The sequence below is a fragment of the Tasmannia lanceolata genome, unplaced genomic scaffold, assembly GCF_043159265.1.
Source record: "Tasmannia lanceolata isolate RefF3 unplaced genomic scaffold, GAP_Taslan_0.1 ptg000025l, whole genome shotgun sequence".
In the NCBI taxonomy this organism is placed as follows: Eukaryota; Viridiplantae; Streptophyta; class Magnoliopsida; order Canellales; family Winteraceae; genus Tasmannia; species Tasmannia lanceolata.
The window spans coordinates 4,140,240-4,161,411 of record NW_027518702.1 but is presented as its reverse complement, the minus strand read 5'-3'; the positions used below and the strand labels follow the sequence as shown (position 1 = coordinate 4,161,411).

Below are 21,172 nucleotides of genomic sequence, written 5' to 3'. Positions count from 1 at the left end.
CCTTCCTTCCAAGCCTCATTGATCTTACCTTCTCCTTGTACCATCGTTCTTTTCATTAAACCCTAAACCAAAACCCTAGATCTGTTGCCTCTAACCCTTAGATCTGATTTTCCTTCATCGAAATCTACTCGTATATGTCTTAAATTCCTCATTTTCGCTGTTGAAATTCATCTTTGACATGTCAAAAATCCAGAGCTAGCTATTGTTGTGCATAATTTTAGAGATTTTTTTGAAGAATTGTTGATACTCGTTAGAATCAGCAATTTAAAGCTGTGATTGTTGTCATCTTCTCCTAAGAAGGAATCGATTCGTTTTCAGCTAAGTCAGAATTAGGCGAATTGCTATGGTTTCTGGAAAATTCACCCACCGGAATCTGGTAATTTCTCCGTCATTAGAATTCACCTTCTCTGGTCATTCACCAGGAGTCCGATCAAACATCAAATAGCTGACCAGATCCAGTTGCTAGAACATTTTCTCGTTGGATTTGATCGAAGGAGTGGCGGTTTAGGGGCCTCTATCAGTAATTTCAGCAATAAGCTCGGTCAGCTACCTTGTGCAATGCCGACAAAAGGTTTTAACAGAGTAGATCTTGATTCCACCTCAGATTGCGCCTCAGGTAAAATCTGCTTGCATTCTTAGTCTATGGTTAACAAGATGTTTGGTAGATCTTGTTATTTACAATCTCCATTGGATTGAATATTAGCTCACATTTTTGCTCTATTTTGTCACTGGATCAGCACATTTCTACACTATTTTGGCACTAGATCAGCTCACATTTCTGCTCTGTTGGAAAAATAGTTGGGGTTCATTTCACGCACATTTTCTGCACATTTTTGTCCTCTGTTTAGACACTGGTTTATGCACAGTTTCTACACATTTCTGTCTTCTGTTTAGACACTGGTTTAAGCACATTTTCTGCACAAGTTGATGCCCTATTATGTATTAAAATTTGTACAAATTGAAAATATCATTTAATGTGTTTCTATAATCTGTTGGAAATTTACTACTTCTCTTTCATACTAAACTTTGAGTTAGGGTTCGAAGACGGTAATAAATGGACTGTTCAGGTGAGATTATCTCAAAGCTTATTATATTCATTCTTTATTATTTAAATGAATTGTTAATAGGAAGGAGGAGATCAGATGACTACTCTATTCGATATCATCGACATGAGTACTGTCTGATCGCAAGGGCGATGAAGGCGCTAGCCTAAGCCCATCCTTAGGGGACTCGCTTAGTCCAAATAGCACTCCTCTCATTTATTTAAAGACTTATCCAAGTCTTTATGATGTGTATCCCCTAGAAATTAGAAATCCATTCATTGCAAGGGCAATGAAAGAGTTCTCTAGAGTCCTCTCAGGGAGACAGGCTATGTCTCAGACAGAGAAAGTTGTATCCTTTAGAGACAAGCTTTGTCTCGTTAGTGAGTCCATCCTTAGGAGACATGCCGTGTCTCGTCAGCACCTCTCTTGGAGCTTATCTTTTTGTTTAGGAGTCTCTCACAATCTCATTTTTCTTTCTAAACCTCATCTTTGTGCATCATTTGGTTTTGGGAGAACATCCTACTCGGCTTGGCATCATACCCCTTACCCTTATGGGTATTGGGTTGCACATTTGTTGCACCCTAGGGCTAGGTTGGGTGTTTTACCTTTGCCAAATATGCACAAGGTCTCTTTTTCCTTGTTAGTATTTTTCTCTATCCTACCTCTGTGTCTAAGAGACTTACCTAGTCTCATTTTCTTGCTAAACCTCCTCTTTGTGCATCATTTGGTTTTGGGAGAACATCCTACTCGGCTTGGCAACATACCCCTTACCCTTATGGGTATTGGGTTGCACATTTGTTGCACCCTGGGCTAGGTAGCTGTCCGGCCCGGCTGGGTGTTTTACCTTTGCTAAATATGCGCAATGTCTCTTTTTCCTTGTTACTTGTGAGTTTTATCTTAGCTTGATAGTCTCACTAGCACCCTTCTTTATCTCTTTTTCTTTTAGGAGACAGGCTTTGTCTCATTAGCACCTCCTTCTTAGAATCCTATTTTCAGAGTCAGTCCTTAGCCTAGGAGTCTGTCCTTAGCTAGAGAGTCTGTTTTTCTTTCAGGAGTCAGTCCTATCATCATAGGGGTTAGGATTTTATCCAACCTCTCATCAAATCTTGTGTTTTTCTATCCGCTCTGGTAAGGTATAGGATGCTGTCCAACCCTTGCAGAGTTGTTATTCTGTTCATTTCCCCCCCGCAAAGCATAGGATGCTGTCCAACCTTTGCGGGATGCCAGGAGTCTATCCTCCCTTTATGATGATAGGATTCAATCCTCTTGTGTCAAAAACTCAAAAAAAAACACTATAAAACAACCAAAATATCAAAAACATCTGAAAAACCAAAAATCTCAAAAATCTTGAGTCATAGGAGAGTAGTTAGGAAATCTGTTCCGAACTACGTTGGCTTGATCCCTTTCAATAGGGTACGTAGTGCAGCTTGGGATCCACATCCCAAGTCCAGCCAAACCTTTAAAAATAAGCATTTTAAATCTTTCAAAAATTACAAAAAAAAATCTTTCAAAATATTGTTTTTTCGAAAGGATCTTCCTCTAGAGTTAGGAAGTTTGTCCTAGTTAGAGAGTTTTTGAGTCGGGAGTTGCTCCCTCGTTTATTTGTTTGTTTGTTGTGTGTTTTATTTGTTTGTGTTAGAGTTAGGAGTGAGTCCTAGCTAGGAGTTTTACGCCTCCGTCCGGTCAGTTGGCGATCCACATCGCCAATTGATGACTAGGTCTAAGATGCGATAGATCCTACTGTTTTCTTCAGGATATACAGCCTAGCTACACATAGATTATAGGAACCACTTGCATTAGCTTAGGGCTAACCTGCATTTAGTTAGGGCATATAGGGTGTCCTAAAATCTACAATCCATTGGAATTTAAATAATCACACAAGAAGCTTTAAGAACTAGTCCGGTCTTTTAGATCGAGTCTAGGATAGAGGTCTAGATGTCTTAGGCATCATAGCTTAGAATAGGTGCGAAGAACTACGTTGCCTTGATTCTCGTGGAGGCGGGGATACGTAGGCTTCTTTGGATGAACATCAGATCATCTAAAGACTCGGGCCTAGGTGTAGATTAGAGTTTTAGGGTTGTATGGTATCGAGTCATTTTTCTATGTTTTGCAGTGTTTTCTTACTTTATTGCGCAGACCTTATACTTTTTTTGGTGTGTCATGCATGTGTTTGTTCATCAGAACTTAGACACCCATTAGGCATGTCACTTATAACCTAGCTATGCTTAGGTGACACATGTTTCTTTTATTTTATCTTGTGTGCCTTTGATTTCATCTCCGAGACATGCATGATTAGATAGACGTCTTCTCGGAGATATTCATTCCCATTCCATATAATTTTTGCCCAAAACTCTTCAAAATTATTAAGTAAATGGCATAAGAGACCAGGTGTTTGCACTTGGGCGGATGAGGTGCTCTTTAGACCTTCCGAATTCGTAACCAGGCACGAACCTTATTTTATATCTCTGGTTATCCGTTGCAACAGAGCATAGTATGGGATCCAAGGCCCATTTGCTTTTTTTCTTGGATGGCGACTCTTCTTTGTTTAAGGTACGCCTCGAATCTGGGCTAGTCCCCGAATCGAGAGGTATCTCACCTTTTGTATCGCCACTCATGCTGTGAGAGGCACTTTCTTTCGAGAGTTCCTTGGTAGAGCTCTCCATTCACGTGGATGATCCATAGAGACTGTTCGCACGTGGGGGCACGTCCCTCACCGCCGCGCCTCTCTCGGATCGGGGTCCACATGCATCACATCTTAGAAGACCGAAAAAGAAAGATTGTCAAGCCGACACGGTATCGGGATGAAAATATGGTGAGCACTTATTCTTGTTTCCTTTCCGATCCATTTGATGATAATGAGCCTTCTTGCTTTGATGAAGAAAAATGGGTGAGAGAATGGAAGGATGCTATGAATGAGCTAAGATGACTTCCATTCGAGTTGTAATTTCATTAGCCGCTTGTCATGTTTGGAAATTATTTCAACTTGATGTTAAGAACGCACTTTTGTATGCTGAGATTGACAAAGACATCTACATGGAGCAATCGCTGGGATACAATTCAAGTGATCATCCGAATTATGTTTGCAAGCTCAAGAAAGCTCTTTATGGGTTAAAGCAAGCTCCAAGGGCGTGGTATGGTAAGATTGCCGAATATTCATAATTTTGCAGTTATTTTGCTTCTAACTCCGATTCTAGTTTATTTGTGATGAAAGACAAAGGCTTGCTTGTCATTGTGCTTCTTTACGTCGACGACATGATAGTTACCAGCAACAATGATGTTGATGTTGTAAAGTTAAGGGAGGAGCTATCTATTCGTTTTGAGATGAAGGACTTGGGAGAGCTAAGTCACTTTCTTAGCTTGGAGGTGGAGACCTTGAAGGATGGTGTGCTAGTTTTTCAAAAAGGTTATGCGGAGAAATTAATTGGAAGATTTGTGATGAATCAAAGTAAAAGATCCTCTACTCCTCTTGATCTCAACATAAAGATAAGGCGAGGAGAAGGAAAGCTTCTTCCGCATCCGCGACCATATCGTGCTCTTGTGGGTAGTCTCATCTACTTGACTATCACAAGACCGGACATTTCTTTTTCCGTTGGGCTTGTTAGTCGCGATATGCAAGCACCATGGAAACCACACTTGGAAGCGGCAAAGAGAATTTTGAAGTATGTGAATTCTAACCTTGACTTTGGGTTGCTTTACAAGAGATGAGTTGATTTTATGTTGAATGGATTTACCAACGCCGATTATAGAGGGGACTTGGATGGTCGGAGATCTACTCTCGATTATGTGTTCTTGTGTGGATCGGCGGGTGTTTCTTGGTGTAGTAAGAAACAAAACTCGATGTCTCTTTCAACAACAGAAGCGGAATATAAGGCCGCCGCTCTTGCGTCTTAAGAATGTGTTTGGTTGCGGCGGTTGATTGAAGATGTTCATTTACCTATTGACAAGGTGATGACTATTATTGGTGACAACCAAAGTACACTCAAACTTGCCACAAATCCAGTTTGTCATGCAAGAACAAAATATATCGAGATCGAACATCATTTCATTCGTGAAAAGGTACTAGATGGTATAATTGATGTAGCAGAAGTGAGGAGCAAATATAACATTGCCGACATCTTTACCAAGTCACTTTCCAAATGACCGTTTGAGCTACTTCGGGTAAGCTTGGAGTAGTTTACAAAAAATACTTTAAGGGGGAGTGTTAATTTTTAAAGTGTATTTTTTGGGGTTGCTTTATTTTATTTTTATTTTGAGAGATGTAGTGAGGACAAAAATTGTATTTTGTACCCATGGGCATGGTGGTCACTTTCCCGAGCTTGCACATGTGTGAGCCACACATGTTTGCTACAACTTTTCCCACTACCCACCTATTTCAAATTCAAACCCTTACTTTGAACTCCAAACCACCACTTCCCTAAGCATTAAAGACTCCACTTTCCCACACCCACTACCACTTACCTAAGCCATTCGCTCTCTATTTTCCTTTGACTAAGCCTATTCACATTTACTTCATTTTGGTAGAGATTCTCCACTATCTACCTAGACCTCCATTGAAGCTTCATTGTGCAAGCTTGGGTTTGAAGCTAAGTGTCAACTTTCCCATATTTTCTCCTACTTTTAAAGCTTTCTTCTCTCCTTTTGTTCTAGTCTTGTATTGTGTTCTTCCATCATATAAATTGGATTACATCTTGTTTGGGCATTGTTCTTCTTCTACTTTGGTTGTTGATTTTGGGCTAGTGTAAACTTTGGTTTCACTATTTGAGGAGAGGATTTTTCGGTGTTGCAAAATCCGTCTTTCTCTATATTAGGCGCATTGGACCTGTTGCTTACCGGCTAGATCTCCCAAAAGGTTAAAAGATACATATGTTTTCCATGTGTCATGTTTGAAATAGAAATTGAGAGAGCATGTCATTGCTCAAAGTCAACTACCAGACATGTCTTCAATAGGTGAAGTTAGAACCCAACCATAGGCTATCTTAGACAGATGGATTGTCAAGCGTAATAATCAAGCAATGACTAAGGTTCTTGTGCAGTGGAGAGATTTACTAGTTGAATATGCCATGCGGAAGCTTTACAATTCCCTCCAGCAGAAATTTCTGGAGTTTGCTACTAATCAACCTTGAGGGAAAGGATGAATTTAAGGGCGAGAAAATGCTACGAATATGTTTTCCTTATTAGATGGTTTCGATAAGAAGTATATTTCCATACTGCATTAATTTTTTATTTTCCCTTTTCCTATTCCGCTGATCCATGTTTCCTATTGTAAGCCCAAGGGTTCCCCTTGGGTTCAATCAATCACCTTGTTTTGATGATTAACAAACGCAAATTGATTAGTCATTTATGGACTGATCATTTGCCTTGAGTGTTGTGCTTTAGACAGGTCCTACACAAGTCAAATCATTACTAGCACACACCTTGTTGGCCTATGCTTGAAGATGAACCAACCAATGGACAAAGGAGCTAGAGCATACTTGGACAAACCACACCTTGGAGGCTCTACCAAGGAGAAGCTCAACAATCATCTCAAAGCATTGAACATATAGAGAAGATCATGAATGCCAAAGCTGGAGGATCAAGAACCAATGCAAAGGACCAAGGAGCTTGTACCACAACTTGAAGATGTCAAGCATGGAAGCTCAACCATAGAAGATCCCAGCTCAAGAGAAGAGTTCAAGAGAGTGATAGAAATGGTAGAATGTATTCCTATCTCTCTTGCATTTTCTCTTGTCAAGGCACATTGTCTAAACCCCTAAGACTAGTGAAAAATAATGTTTTTCAAAGAGACTACAACATACCCTTAGAGCCTAATTGGATTAGTGAATGACCATGTGGTGTTACATCAATGTGAAACCCTCATGACATTCTATTTAACATGATAAAATTGAGTTCCAAAAGCCAAAGAAAAACCAGCTCTGAAAAACAGAAAATCTGCTGAACTTAGGTTTCTCGGAACTCCGAGATTTTTCTAGGAGCTCCGAGCCCGGAACTCTGAGAAATGGTCCAGTATAAATTTTTATACTCTGGCCATTTTCTCGAAACTCCGAGAGCTTTTCTTGGAACTCCGAGAATACTATGAACTCAAAAATTATAGCCGTTGCGGCTACAACGGCTAGTGGTCTTTTTGACCCAAAAATTACTAGTTTGCCCCTGAAACGGTAATATTGAGTTGGGAACCTATATATACATGTTGTATGGTTTCAAAATATCAATGAGAACATTTCCAACTCTAATTAAACCCTAGAAACACACTTGCAACTATTTTGGGTTAATTTCTCTCACCACCCAAACTCATTGTTCCTTGATTTGTGAAAGTCATTTGAGATTGGTTTAGGCTTAAACTTGTTTATTTTTTAGAGAACATTGTGAGAGCTTCAGTGTGCATTGTAGCCTACTTAGAGGCAAAGCTATCTTCTTCTTTGGAAAGTGCTTAGATCTCGGAGGTGAAGGAGAGACAAGAAAGGTGGAAGCGCTTAGAACTCGGCGGAGAAGAAGAGTCATTGTAAAGGTGGAAGGGCATCCTTATTTAATTACCTTGGAGTGTAAAAGCCTTGGAGCCGGGCATCGTGGAGGTCTCAATAGTGAAAATTCTCATGTGCGACCTTGAGTAGAGTGGAGTAGGCCGTTTGCCGAACCACTATAAATCCTTGTGTCACTTGTGTTGATATTTCCGTTTTCTCTCTCACCCTCTCACTCTATTATTTGTGCTTGCATTTTTACATAGTTAGAATTGAGTGAGTAGTTAGCATGTTGTTTCTAATTGAATAATTTTACCATGCTAACTAGGCTATAAATCACTTAATTAAGTTTGCTAATCAACAAGGGTTTTGAACTTATATTAATTTGTAATATTTTTAAGTTCAACTATTTCAAACTTAATTAAACAGGGGATAGATCTTGGGTGAATGATTAGGAAAAGTTTTAAAAGGCAAAAGGTTTTATAAACATCCTATTCACCCCCCTCTAGGTTGCCAAACCAAGTCACTACTTGGGTTTCAGTTGGTCTCAGAGCTTGGGCTCTTGATTAAGACCCTAACAGGTTAAGAGTTAAACGATCTAATTTTTGGCAACTTTAAAAGATGGGATCTAGACTACCTATTTTGGATGGTTCGGATTATGGATCATGGTTGATCCATATAAAGACATACTTAAAAGGTCTAGATAAATATATGGTAAAGATAATTGAAAATGGATTTGTTTTAAATGTTAAATCTAAAGGATTAAATGAATATAACAAAAAATTATCTTTACTAAACACACAAGCCCTAATTGCAATATGTTGTACATTATCACCTAACATTTATGAAAAAGTGTCCTCTTGCAAAAATGCTAGAAATATTTTGGACTCTATTGAAAATCTTCAAATCAAAACATGTGCTTAATGAGATTATTTAATGAAAACCCCTTGGATAATGCTGAATTCACATTTGAAGAACTAATTGAAAATGACCAAGAATTACATAAGAAACTTGAGGATCAACTAGCTAAGAATTCAAACTTGAAAAATAATTTAGCTAGTATTCACAAGGAGTTTAGGTTACTAGAAATAGATCATGCATATCTTAGTAAAGAAAATTAAATGTTCGAATTTTTTTTTATTGAACTAAGTGATACCATTGCTTCATGATGCAGTGCCAACATGGCAGCCATGTCATGCCTATGTGGTTTTGGTGGAGTTCCAAGGTGCATTCCTGCAGTAATGTTGCTGACTCATTTTTGAACCTATGTTTTGGACCTCTAAATGGCAGAATTATGGAAATTAGTAAACTACAAAGTTGTAGGTCTCGTTGAGATCTTTCCAACGAGTATTTCTGCTCAAAAATTGGACAAGAGGGTAGAAATTTATAGCAGTTTTAGTAGACTGTGTCTGTGGGTTCCTAAAACGGTCAAAGTTAGTAAGTTCCAATGCAATTAATATTATGTTAGTCCCTAAGCTAACTAGTGGAGGAGCTTGAACGAATTTGCTTTGGTCTTTTTTTATTTAAAGAGTTAGAAACCATCTTTAGAGGGGATTTTGGATGTTTATTAATTTATGTAATTGATGGAATATCAATTGGGTTGAGCTTTGCTCCCATTTTCTTCTTCTCTAAGTTGTGTTCTTGATTTCTAATTTCTCTTCTTCTTCCCTCTTAAGCATCCGCATTATCTGGTATTAGAGCCAATGTTACTCTCTTGGGCTAGCTTCGATTTAATTTTCATGGCGGCACGAAGAGGTAGAGGAAGGCGTGATAACCAAATGATGGAAGATTTGAGAGATGAAAGAGATGATGAACTTCAAGCACTTCGAAGACAAGTTGAGCAACTTACCATGCGACTTGAATGCCAAGAGGCTCGTAGTGAGCGTGGTAGATCAAGCCATGGAGGTTCTACTGATGAATCCAATGTGAATCCCTTCGCCAATACTCGTGAAGAGGCTAGGTTGGGAAGGTTCTATCGTGATTTCGACACCGTTAAGATTGACTTGCCGGAGTTCCATGGTCGTCTACAACTCGAAGAGTTTCTTGAATGGCTTAGTGCTATTGAGAAGTTCTTTGATTACAAGGAGACACCCGAAAGACAAGGTGTGAAGCTTGTGGCTACAAGGCTTCGTGGCTACGCTTCAACATGGTGGGATAAGGTTCAAGAGATGAGAATCCGCAAAGGAAGGCGTAAGATCTCTTCTTGGGAGAAAATGAAGTCAAGGCTTAAGGAGAAATTGCTTCCGTTGGATTTTTTCCAAATTATCTTTTCTCAATTCAACAACCTACGCCAAGAATCCAATAGTGTGTTGGACTACACCGAGGAATTCTACAAACTCATGGATCGTAATGATATTCAAGAGGGTGAAGATCAACTTGTGGCAAGGTATGTTGATGGTTTGAAATTTTCCATTCGTGATGAGGTGGAAATGCATCGATCACTGAGGGTCAATGATGCTTATCAACTAGCCTTGAAGGTGGAGGCTAAGCTTTCTCGTCGTGGTACTAAAAAGTATGTGAATGTTCGTAGTCTCTATCCTTCTTCCGAAGGTGAATCGTCACATGGTGGAGGTACAAAGTCAAGGTTCAAATATTTCAACAAAAATTCTACAAAATTAGCCTCTACACATCAAGTTGAAAATCAGCCCAATCGCCCCAACAATTCAAATGCTTGTTTCAAGTGTGGTCAAGTTGGCCATCGTTTCAAAGATTGTCCAAAGAGGGAAGTAGTTGCCTTCGGTGATGAAGAAAATGATGAGGATCTTGTTGATGATTCAAATCAGCCCATATATGATGATGATCTTATTGACTATTCAAATCAACCCATATATGATGAGGAAGATGGCATACAAAATGAAGAAATTGAACCCGAAAAAGGAGAAAGTATGGTGATCCAAAGAGCACTTGCTACACCAAAGGTTGAATCCGATGATGATTGGTTTCGTTCAGATATTTTCAAGACTTGATGCGAATCTCATGACAAGGTTTGCTCTATTGTGATCGATGGTGGGAGTTGTGAGAACATCATATCTCATAAAATGGTGAACAAGCACAAGCTCAAAATCGAACAACATCCAAAGCTGTATCGGATTGCATGGTTCAAGAAAGGGTATGAGAGTAACTTTTTTCTTTCCAAGAACGAATTTGATCAAGAGACCAATGATAATGGTAAATTCGATGCTCTACTTGTTGTTGAAACTAACGAGGAGTACGAGGAACTTCAACGGTAATTCAATGAATTCATCACCAAAGAAATTGGATCCGATTGCATATTAGGTGAACCGATGGATATTGAAGTGATGGGTGAATGGAAAAATATTACATCGATTTTTTCATCCAATTACATCGATCCATTTTTATTCGATCCTACATTGAAGCTCACAGTTGATATTTATATATTCAAACATATTCAAAATCTAGATAAATTATCACTTCTTCATGGAGATTATGAAGCGGAGTTTGATCTTGGGAAGTTTCAATTGATGATCATTCTTCGATACTTCAAGGTTCGAGGGCGAGTTTAGTGAGTTCCAATGCAATTAATGTTATGTTAGTCCCTAAGCAAACTAGTGGAGGAGCTTGAACAAATTTGCTTTGGTCTTCTTTTATTTAAAGAGTTAGAAACCATCTTTAGAGGGGATTTTGGATGTTGATTAATTTATATAATTGATGGAATATCAATTGGGTTGAACTTTGCTCCCATTTTCTTCTTCTTCTCTAAGTTGTGTTCTTGATTTCTAATTTCTCTTCTTCTTCCCTCTTAAGCACCCGCATTACTTCACTAAGAGAAGAAAACCAACTCCTTAAAGAAGAAGAAGAGAAAATCAAAATGTTTTCATCTCTTGAACTAATGAATTTTAAAACGAAAATCAATGACTTGAAAATCAAGAATGGAACGTTAGTGTTGGAAAAACATTATTTACAAGAAAGTGCAAAACATAGTTTTCATCATAGTCATTCTTGTAAATCATCTTGTTCATCCCGTCCATCTACCTACTCATATATGTCTTGTGATTTTTGTGGTAGATTTGGACATTACAAATCTAAATGCATGTTTAGATTTGTAAAAAGTAGTAAGTTTGTTTGTGTTAGAAAAGATATATCAACTAGTACAAACTTGCTTAGAACTAACATGGTTTGGGTTTCAAAATCCCCTACTTGAATCACATCATATGATTAGTAGATTTAAGGGTATGAGCTTTAATTTAAATATCATTTGATAAATTTGATTGTATAGATACCATGTGCTTATTCTTGTTTTGATTCCATGTATCTATGCATGCTTGATGCTTAAATGATAAATCTATTTTTAGAATCCAAAGTCTATATACTTAAAATTTGATTTGTATTAGACTTTGACACATTGCACTAATTGTAATATCCATTGAAAAGGTTCCCTAGATATTTCATGTTGATATCTAGTTTATGTTTGTGCTTAATGATCACATCTTTATAAATAAATAAAATGTAGATACACTAGACTTATCATGTTCGATCCCCATGTATCTATGTTAGGCTATTCATACCATATGTGACATGAGACATTAGGATTGTCTAATTTGTAATTTCATGTCATTATGCCTAGTAGAAGTAAACTATCATCTTTGGTATGAATAGATTTTTGGCTAAGTGCACACACTATGACTTAGATCTTATTGCACTTAGTATTCATCCACATAACATGTCACACTAGAACCTAATGTGAAAACCATAAATTAATCATTTCTTAGACATCTCCTGTGCCCTAGGTGAGCAAACATTTCAAATGACCTAGCACCTAGTTGTCCTTCTAGCCCATTCTATTACATGCTTTATGATTGACAACAAATGAAATAAGAATCATAGATGGGTCATAATCAAATATATTTCCAAAGGCTTTAATTGGATAATCTCATGACTAACTGTTTTCTTCAAGAAGTTATGAAGGTTCTTTTTGAAATACATTTGTCCAAGGTGTTACCACTTGTTGAAGATTCTCTAAGTCCTTGGATCATTCCCAAGATTCTTAAAGAATATATTGTGTAGGAAAAATTGAAAATGGTCTAGATTCAATGTATTTAATTAAAATTGAAAATATCTTGTGAATCTAGTATCTTATTTGGGCATATTTCATCTTAGTGGTTGATACCCTATATCTTGTGATGGGAACATGTGTCTCCCACACATTTTGGTTTTCCTATGGGCTTATGCACCTTGTGCTTAATGCCTTATCTTTACATATGTGGTATGTGGATGTAGGAAGTAGATGTTTGGACTTTGTACTTCATTTGTCATGTTCACCTTGTCCAAACATGATTGACTATCCATGAAGGCCTTGATATGGATTATATCTTTCTCATAAGTTGTACTCTCACCTTCATGAATCATGAATGTCTCTCTAAGACATGTTATTTTATTGACCATTCTTACTATGTCTTAGTCCTATAGAATTAAACTCAAATTGGTTTATATGTATGTATTCTATAGTTATCACCCCGTGTTTGATAATATCTACACGTATGAGATGTTAAACCTTTATCTTAAAACTCACTCAATTGGTGCCCTTAGCCTTCTTAGTTTCTAAGAGGGAGATGGTACATTCACCTTAATTAAAACACTTAACTATGTGGTCTTGTGCCAACATCTCAACATGAAAAGATATATGTTTGTGTGATCTTCCCTATTTAGTTTATATGATATACACTTAGGAGAAATAAAATTTAAAATTGTAAATATTAATATCACACTTAGGGGGAGCATAAGCTAAAGATTGAAAATCTTCTGTGCTATGCTTGTTTATCATGATGAGTTAGACTATGACTATCATTTTATCATGATAAACCGACACTTGGAGAGTAAGTGTCATTATAGCCCAAGGGTTAAGTCTAACATGTCATCATTTGGAAAATATATCCAAAAACCTTTGGAGTCTATGCAAGGACATCCCTTTGGATTCATGCATTGCATGATTCATTTTCAAAGGAGGGGCTTAAAAGTAAATTTGTCCTTAGTTACTTATCATATGATTCCTAATTTGGTTATCACCTCAGATATGATAAGTACACTCATTTGGAGCATGGTTGCTCCATATGGGTTGTTCGGGCTTGTCTTGTGCTTTTATGTTTTGAGTTTAAGATAAGAAGCCCATAGCCTAGGTCTTAGTGCCATATTCTTCTAGGCTTTTTGACTTATCTTGGATGGTCTAATATGATATCATCTATTCTAAGAATAAGTTTTGGTGGCCAAGTATTCTATTGTCATATCTTTGGCCTATTGTGCCGTGTTATGCCTTAAATCTTAGGTTTATCTAAGGCCAATGGCAAATACAAAGGGGGAGAGCTAATCTTTGCTATCCTTATATTTATATGGATCATTGTAAGGTGCTTACACTATCCATTCAAACATTTCCCCACTAATTGTGCTAAAATTTTGAATATCTTAACTAAAAAAAATGACGATTTCTCCTTTTTAAACAAGATTCATTTTAAAACTAAATTCATAGGAGAAAGTTGTACTTGCTAATCGTAATCTCTATGAATTTGAGTGCTTATCATGTGTATTTCCACATGACTATCCATATATCCATGATAGAGTTCACTGTCATGTCATATATCCTAATAGTTAGTCATATTATGATCAAATGTCCATTTCTAAGCATGACAATTCAAAAGAATATTTTTAACTTGAAAAATATATATATATTCTTGCTTATCATAATGAGTCTATAACTACACATCATCTCATAATAAGATTCTAAGAGGAACCTCATAAAACAAAAGGGGGCTTATCATGCTAAACTTTAAACTTGCTTATTTTCTTTCATGATAAGTAAAATATAAGCTTTAACTTGCTAATTTATTATTGTATTACGGGTTATAGGGTAGATTAATATTGGTTTTATTCATATACTATGATATACCCTAAAAATTTGTGCTAATTTTGAAATGTCTCTTTATTTTTTCAACATAGGCTTGATTTGTATTAGTTATTCCTTTCCTATGTTGCTTAACTCTTATCATGCCATATATAATTGATTTCATTGGCTAATCATTATAAGAAGTTAGGGGGAGCATCATATTCTCATCGAATATCTTTGATGCTTTATGTAATTGTGCTTAAATGCTTAATCCTTCTTTTTTGCTTATGCCAAAAGGGGGAGAAGTTGTATAATTGATTAGATCCATTATTATATGCATTCTTGTATTATAACTGGTGAAATATAACTCATGCATATGTTGAGAGGGAGTAGTAATGAATAAATTATTTATCTAATTCACATAAGAGGTTCCTCCCACCTATCTAATCAATTTGGTTTGTCATCATAAAAAAGGGGAGATTGTAAGCCCAAAGGCTCCCCATGGGTTCATTCAATCACCTTGTTTTGAAGATTAACAAACGCAAATTGATTAGTCGTTTATGGACTGATCATTTGCCTTGAGTGTTGTGCTTTAGACAGGTCCTACACAAGTCAAATCATTACTAGCACACACCTTGTTGGCCTATGCTTGAAGATGAACCAACCAATGAACAAAGGAGCTAAAGCATACTTGGACAAACCACACCTTGGAGGATCTACCAAGGAGAAGCTCAACAATCATCTCAAAGCATTGAACATATAGAGAAGATCATGAAGGCCAAAGCTGGAGGATTAAGAACCAATGCAAAGGACCAAGGAGCTTGTACCACAACTTGAAGATGTCAAGAATGAAAGCTCATCCATAGAAGATCCCAGCTCAAGAGAAGAGTTCATGAGAGTGATATAAATGGTAGAATATATTCCTATCTCTCTTGCATTTTCTCTTGTCAAGGCACATTGTTTAAACCCCTAAGACTAGTAAAAAATAATATTTTTCAAAGAGACTACAACACACCCTTAGAGCCTAATTGGATTAGTGAATGACCATTTGGTGTTCCATCATTGTCAAACCCTCATGACATTCCACTTAACATGATAAAATTGAGTTCCAAAAGCCAAAGAAAAATCAGCTCTGAAAAACAGAAAATCTGCTGAACTTAGGCTTCTCGGAACTCTTAGAGCCTAATTGGATTAGTGAATGACCATTTGGTGTTCCATCATTGTGAAACCCTCATGACATTCCACTTAACATGATAAAATTGAGTTCCAAAAGCCAAAGAAAAATCAGCTCTGAAAAACAGAAAATCTGCTGAACTTAGGCTTCTCGGAACTCTAAGATTTTTCTCGAAGCTCCGAGCCCGGAACTCCGAGAAATGTACCAGGGAGTATAAATTATACTCTGGACATTTTCTCGGAACTCCAATAAATGGTCCAGTAGTAAATTTTTATACTCTGGCCGTTTTCTCGGAACTCCGAGAATTGTTCTTGGAACTCCGAGAACTGTATGAACTCAAAAATTATAGCCGTTGCGGCTACAACGGTTAGTGGTCTTTTTTACCCGAAAATTATCAATTTGCCCATGAAACGGTAATATTGAGTCGGGAACCTATATATACATGTTGCATGGTTTCAAAATATCAAGGAGAACATTTCCAACTCTAATTAAACCCTAGAAACACACTTGCAACTATTTTGGGTTAATTTTTCTTACCACCCAAACTTATTGTGCCTTGATTTGTGAAAATCATTTGAGATTGGTTTAGGTTTAAACTTGTATATTTTTTAGAGAACATTGTGAGAGCTTCAATGTGTATTGTAGCCTACTTAGAGGCAAAGCTATCTTCTTCTTTGAAAAGCCCTTAGATCTCGGCGGTGAAGGAGAGACAAGAAAGGTGGAAGCGCTTAGAACTCGGCGGAGAAGAAGAGTCATTGTAAAGGTGGAAGGGCATCCTTATTTAATTTCCTTGGAGTGTAAAAGCCTCGGAACAGGGCGTCGTGGAGGTCTCAATAGTGAAAATCCTTCAGTGCAACCTTGAGTAGAGTGGAGTAGGCCGTTTGCCGAACCACTATAAATCCTTGTGGTACTTGTGTTGGTATTTTTCTTTTCTCTCTCACCCTCTCAATCTATTATTTGTGCTTGCATTTTTACATAGTTTGAATTGAGTGAGTAGTTAGCATGTTGTTTTCAATTGAATAATTTTACCATTCTAACTATGCTATAAATCACCTAATTAAGTTTGCTAATCAACAAGGGTTTTGAACTTATATTAATTTGTAATATTGTTTAAGTTCAACTATTTCAAACTTAATTAAACAGGGGATATATCTTGGGTGAATGATTAGGAAAAGTTTTTAAAAGGCAAAAGGTTTTATAAACATCATATTCACCCCCCCTCTAGGTTGCCAAACCAAGTCACTACTTGGATTTCAGTTTGCTCTCCCTATTTTCTATTAGATGTAGATGTCGTATGGCTTTTGGGGAACCGAAAAATATGTTAAGTGTTGTGAGAACATTAGGGGATGAATTTCCTTGAATTAACTCATTATTTTCTCCATTTTTCTCTTACTGTATTCTTCGTCTTTATTTTGTATCGATAGAACATTGTTCTATCACAAGGGAGAAAAGTCAACTGGAAATGATCATGGCTACCAGCTGCAAGAACCTCAACCTCCTGTTTGGTTTCGGCGATGTCGTAGCAATTATTCTCTAAAAGTATTACTTATTGGACAATATGCAATTTTGACTTATTAACGTTTATTTCCCGAGAGAGAGAGAGAGAGAGAGAGAGAGAGAGAGAGAGAGACTAATTGGAAATAATCCTAACTTAGAATCATACGATTAGACATTATAATTGTGGGGCCAGGCAGAATTGTCACCAATCTATGGTCCATGGTGGGAGTTCAATAGAGCGAGCGGGGTTGTCCAAATTCTAAGCTAATCAGGGTACGTTCGATTGTTCAACATGTCATTGAACATGTAACACCACCACCACCACCATCAATGACAACATCATTATTATCTAAAAAATTATTTGCTTCATATAGAGAGCATTTTCACTATGGGGTAACCTCTGGTCTTTTGTTTCTCAAACATGTTAACAAAGACAAAAGCAGACAAGATAGAAACAAGGAATGGAAGAAAGACACACACACACACACAAACACAAACACATCATAAAATCCAATCAAATAAGCAGCCCACATTCCATCCAACTTAGGGGCACCTCCATGCTGATGTGGCAATGAGCTCCCTCCCTTGCCAACAAAGCATCATTGAACCATGTTGCTTTGCCACGTGGAACCCTTGAAATGGGGTCCGTCGTACCAGGCACTCGAGATGCCTCTCAGTGACTTCGCTGAAGGGTATCAGTAGCATCCCGGCATTGGAGATCAGCTCCCGCCATGGGAATGGCCTCTTCAAGGCCTCCACGACCCACTGTAAAATCCTAGGCCGGAGCAAAAACTTCTCAATTCCGTAAATCTTCTCCACTGCCACAGCATCAGAAGCCATAGCGTCAAGGGCTTCGATAAGCGATGAGTAGTATTCAAGCCCTACGGCAATGTTTCGGTGGAATGACGTTCCGACCCATTGACATTCCATGTCCACAAACACAGTGATCCTAGGGGAGAGCTGGGTTAGATAGCGAAGGAATTGCGAGACAGATCTGGTGGCCGCCATCCCTACTCCTTCAAGCTGCCGAAAGATCGACGGTGAGAAATTTACGACAATCGCCTCACCATCGGCGATCCAGATCGCGCCGAAGGCTAGGGTAGCGAAAATAGCGACACTCATGAAGTCGATCTGAAACCGCATGCCAATATCCCTAGCAAAGTTTCTAAGGTTTTCCACCACAAGATTCGTCTCCATCGATTCCTTCGCAACAATCGCTGTGATCCGGAGCGACGGTAGCCTGCTCCTAGCTGCTTTACAACTCGTCGAGATCTCGAGCATGAACGAGGACCATTGATCTCCGATACCGATATCGAAATCGATCACATGTACCAATGTGAAACCATCCACAGCTTCAATTATTGCTTGATTTGAAGTGAAATTTGCGAACTGAGAGATGGGCAAGATGTCGTAGAAGTCCTTGTAGGCCTTGATCTTATGTACGGTCTCAGATGAAGAAAGGGAATTTAAGTAATTTCGAGTAGTGCCAATATTGGTGTTGCCCATATTGCTGAAGGACCTGTTTCCAATAATCCCCAACAGTAGAGACTCGAGAGCTTCCTTGAAGTAAAATGTTGCTCTTTGTAGTGGATTTCCTGAGAGCTCCTGATTTAGACGTGCCAATATCACCTGTGCAAGGGTGATATTGTTGGCTTCTACGGCCTCTGCAGCTCGAATCAGTTGATCAACTTGTAATTGGGTCGGTGATAAATCTCCTCTTTCGATCACCGGATTGATGAAAGAATCATTGGGGATTGGAAAAGGCAAGAGAGGAATCTGACTAGTAGAGGGAATATCAGAGGAAATGAAGTCAGGGAGGATGAAATGAAAAGAATCAGAGGAGTCAGAAAGAGGGAAAGGAGGGAGAGTGGTGTTTATGATTTCAGAGGGTGTGAGTTGAGGGATGTTGGTAAGGGAGAGGGTATTATCATCTTCTTCCTCCATGAAGTCCCACCACTTGGGGTCCATGTTGTTGAGGGCCATGTGAGATGGGCTTTGTGAGGCAGCTGGGTCTGACCCACCTGTGGGGTTGGAGCTTGAACGGGGATCGAGGAGATTATTGGGATTGGGAGTTGGTTTTTGTTCTTTGGAATTGTTTTCTGAGGGCTCCATGGCTGTGGTTTTGGGTGGTTTTTCCCAGCTAGACGAAGAAGAAAAGAGGGCAGATGAGAGATTGTGTTGAGGGAGTCATTGGGTACGGCTATTTATAGTTGCATGCTTGGTGAAAAGTATTGGGAAAAGATAATAGTAATGAGGACGACAAATATGGTATGTTACAGACGAGTCAAGCTGTGTCGTTCAAGAGCCGAGCCAAGAAACAAATGCCCACGCCACTATGTAAGATTAGGAAGTCCTTAACGGTAAAAAAATTTAAATTTGGTCGCCATGCAAATATAGGTAAAGAAAAAGGTCCCCATGCAATCTGAACCATGGTTTTAAATTTCGCCAAAATTTCGGATTTCGGTGGAGACCGAAAGCGATATCAGTGATACCCGAAATGTTTATTTCAACTGAAATTTCAAAATTTCAGTCGGAAATTTAAGGAATATCACCAAAAAGTCTGGATTTTATTCATTATTTAATTTTTTCTTGAAATTTCGGTTTCGGCCGAAATTACTGAATTTTTCGTAATTTCGGCCGAAATTTTGTACGAGATAAAATATTACTTTATTTGATTTCATTCAAAATTTCGGCTAAAATTTCGGTTTCGGTGAGGACCGAAATGCATTCCGAAACCGAAATTTGAAACCATGATCTGAATTTCTTGAGCTCTTTCTTCAAGACTGTGACCACCGATTATAAACGAACATGGCCTCATATTGATTTAAAGCCCCCTCTAGCGTTTCTTCAAAATAAAAAATTTCCCCAATAATTTTTTCCTAATTACAGACACTCCAAGGTCATTTTGCTTGGCAAGTGACTATTGACCAAATCTTAGAGCTATTCTTTTTCTTTTTCCTATTTTGTTTCAATCCAATTGTAAGATCCCACATCGGAAAGGGAGAGAAAGTTCCTAGGCTATATGTGTGAACTCTCCTTCTCCCTGTGTAGGCGCGTTTTCAGCATCTCTAAGGGGCAGACCCCGCGGAGTGGGTCGGGCACGGTTATTGCTGTTGGAAAACAAAACTGGGGAGGCCGGGTAGGAAACCCAGAACCGGACTATATTTACACAATGGGGTCGAAGCGTGACAAAATGGTATCAGAGCTGTACCTCCCACCGAAAGGTGTGCTAGCGGGGACGCTGGGCCCTAAGTGGGGTGGATTGTAAGATCCCACATCGGAAAGGGAGAGAAAGTTCCGGAGCTATATATGTGAACTCATGTTCTCCCTGTGTAGACACGTTTTCAGCATCTCCAAGGGGCGGGTCCCACAGAGTGGGTCGGGAACGGTTATCACTGCTGGAAAACAAAACCTTGGAGGGTAGGAAACCCAGAACCAGACAATATTACATAGTGGGGTCGGGGCGTGACACCAAAGTGCATACTAAATTAAAGAAAATAGAATTACCATACCTTTATGGATGGTAGGGGTAGTTAGGGAGCTTCAAGTGATTTGAATGTGTGTATATATGATATTTTTGAACAATTTATATACTTCTTCTGCATACTAAGATCACAATAAAGGACAAACCTAAAGTTTGTTAACCAAATTTACGACTAAAATGCAAATTAAGTGAATATATTTTCTCAAATTTACATAGATTATGAAAACTAAAAGACATAATTGGCATGATCAACAACTTTTTGAAATATAAATCAGTTTAATTCATTATTCGTTCAATAATTAGCTACTTTGTTTCTATAACTAATTCATAAGAGAAATTTTTAATACAACAAGGACAAACATTTGAGTGATTATCAATTCTTAGTATTGGAGGGGACTAATTTATATATATATATATATATATATATATATATATATATTCTTCTTTCTCTATGATTAAATCAATTATAAGAAAATGATTTCCCTTTAATCTGTTGAAGAACATAGATAGATGCTCAAAGACCCTATTACTTGGAAGTAAATTAAGGAAAGTACAGACATTTTCAAAGATATCTTACTTGAGTTAAGGTTCTTCTAACTCACATTTTCTAAAATATATGCATCCTCAAAATAACCATAAATTAGAGGTCAAGGGATGCAAATATTGGAATTGGTGTAGGTATTA

At 38.0% G+C, this 21,172-nt stretch overlaps 1 protein-coding gene across 1 annotated transcript; it reads right to left on the bottom strand.

Moving 5' to 3' along the window:
* Nucleotides 1-17,547: 17,547 nt before the first annotated feature.
* On the bottom strand, nt 17,548-19,116 carry LOC143857560 (scarecrow-like protein 15). The gene has a single exon (XM_077368033.1). It carries the CDS (start codon nt 19,114-19,116, stop codon nt 17,548-17,550), a length of 1,569 nt encoding a protein of 522 aa, XP_077224148.1.
* Between the last annotated feature and the right edge of the window lie 2,056 nt (nt 19,117-21,172).

Excerpts from the sequence above, each read along its gene's own strand:
- LOC143857560 (XM_077368033.1), bottom strand. The coding sequence starts at position 19,116 with ATGGAGCCCTCAGAAAACAATTCCAAAGAACAAAAACCAACTCCCAAT.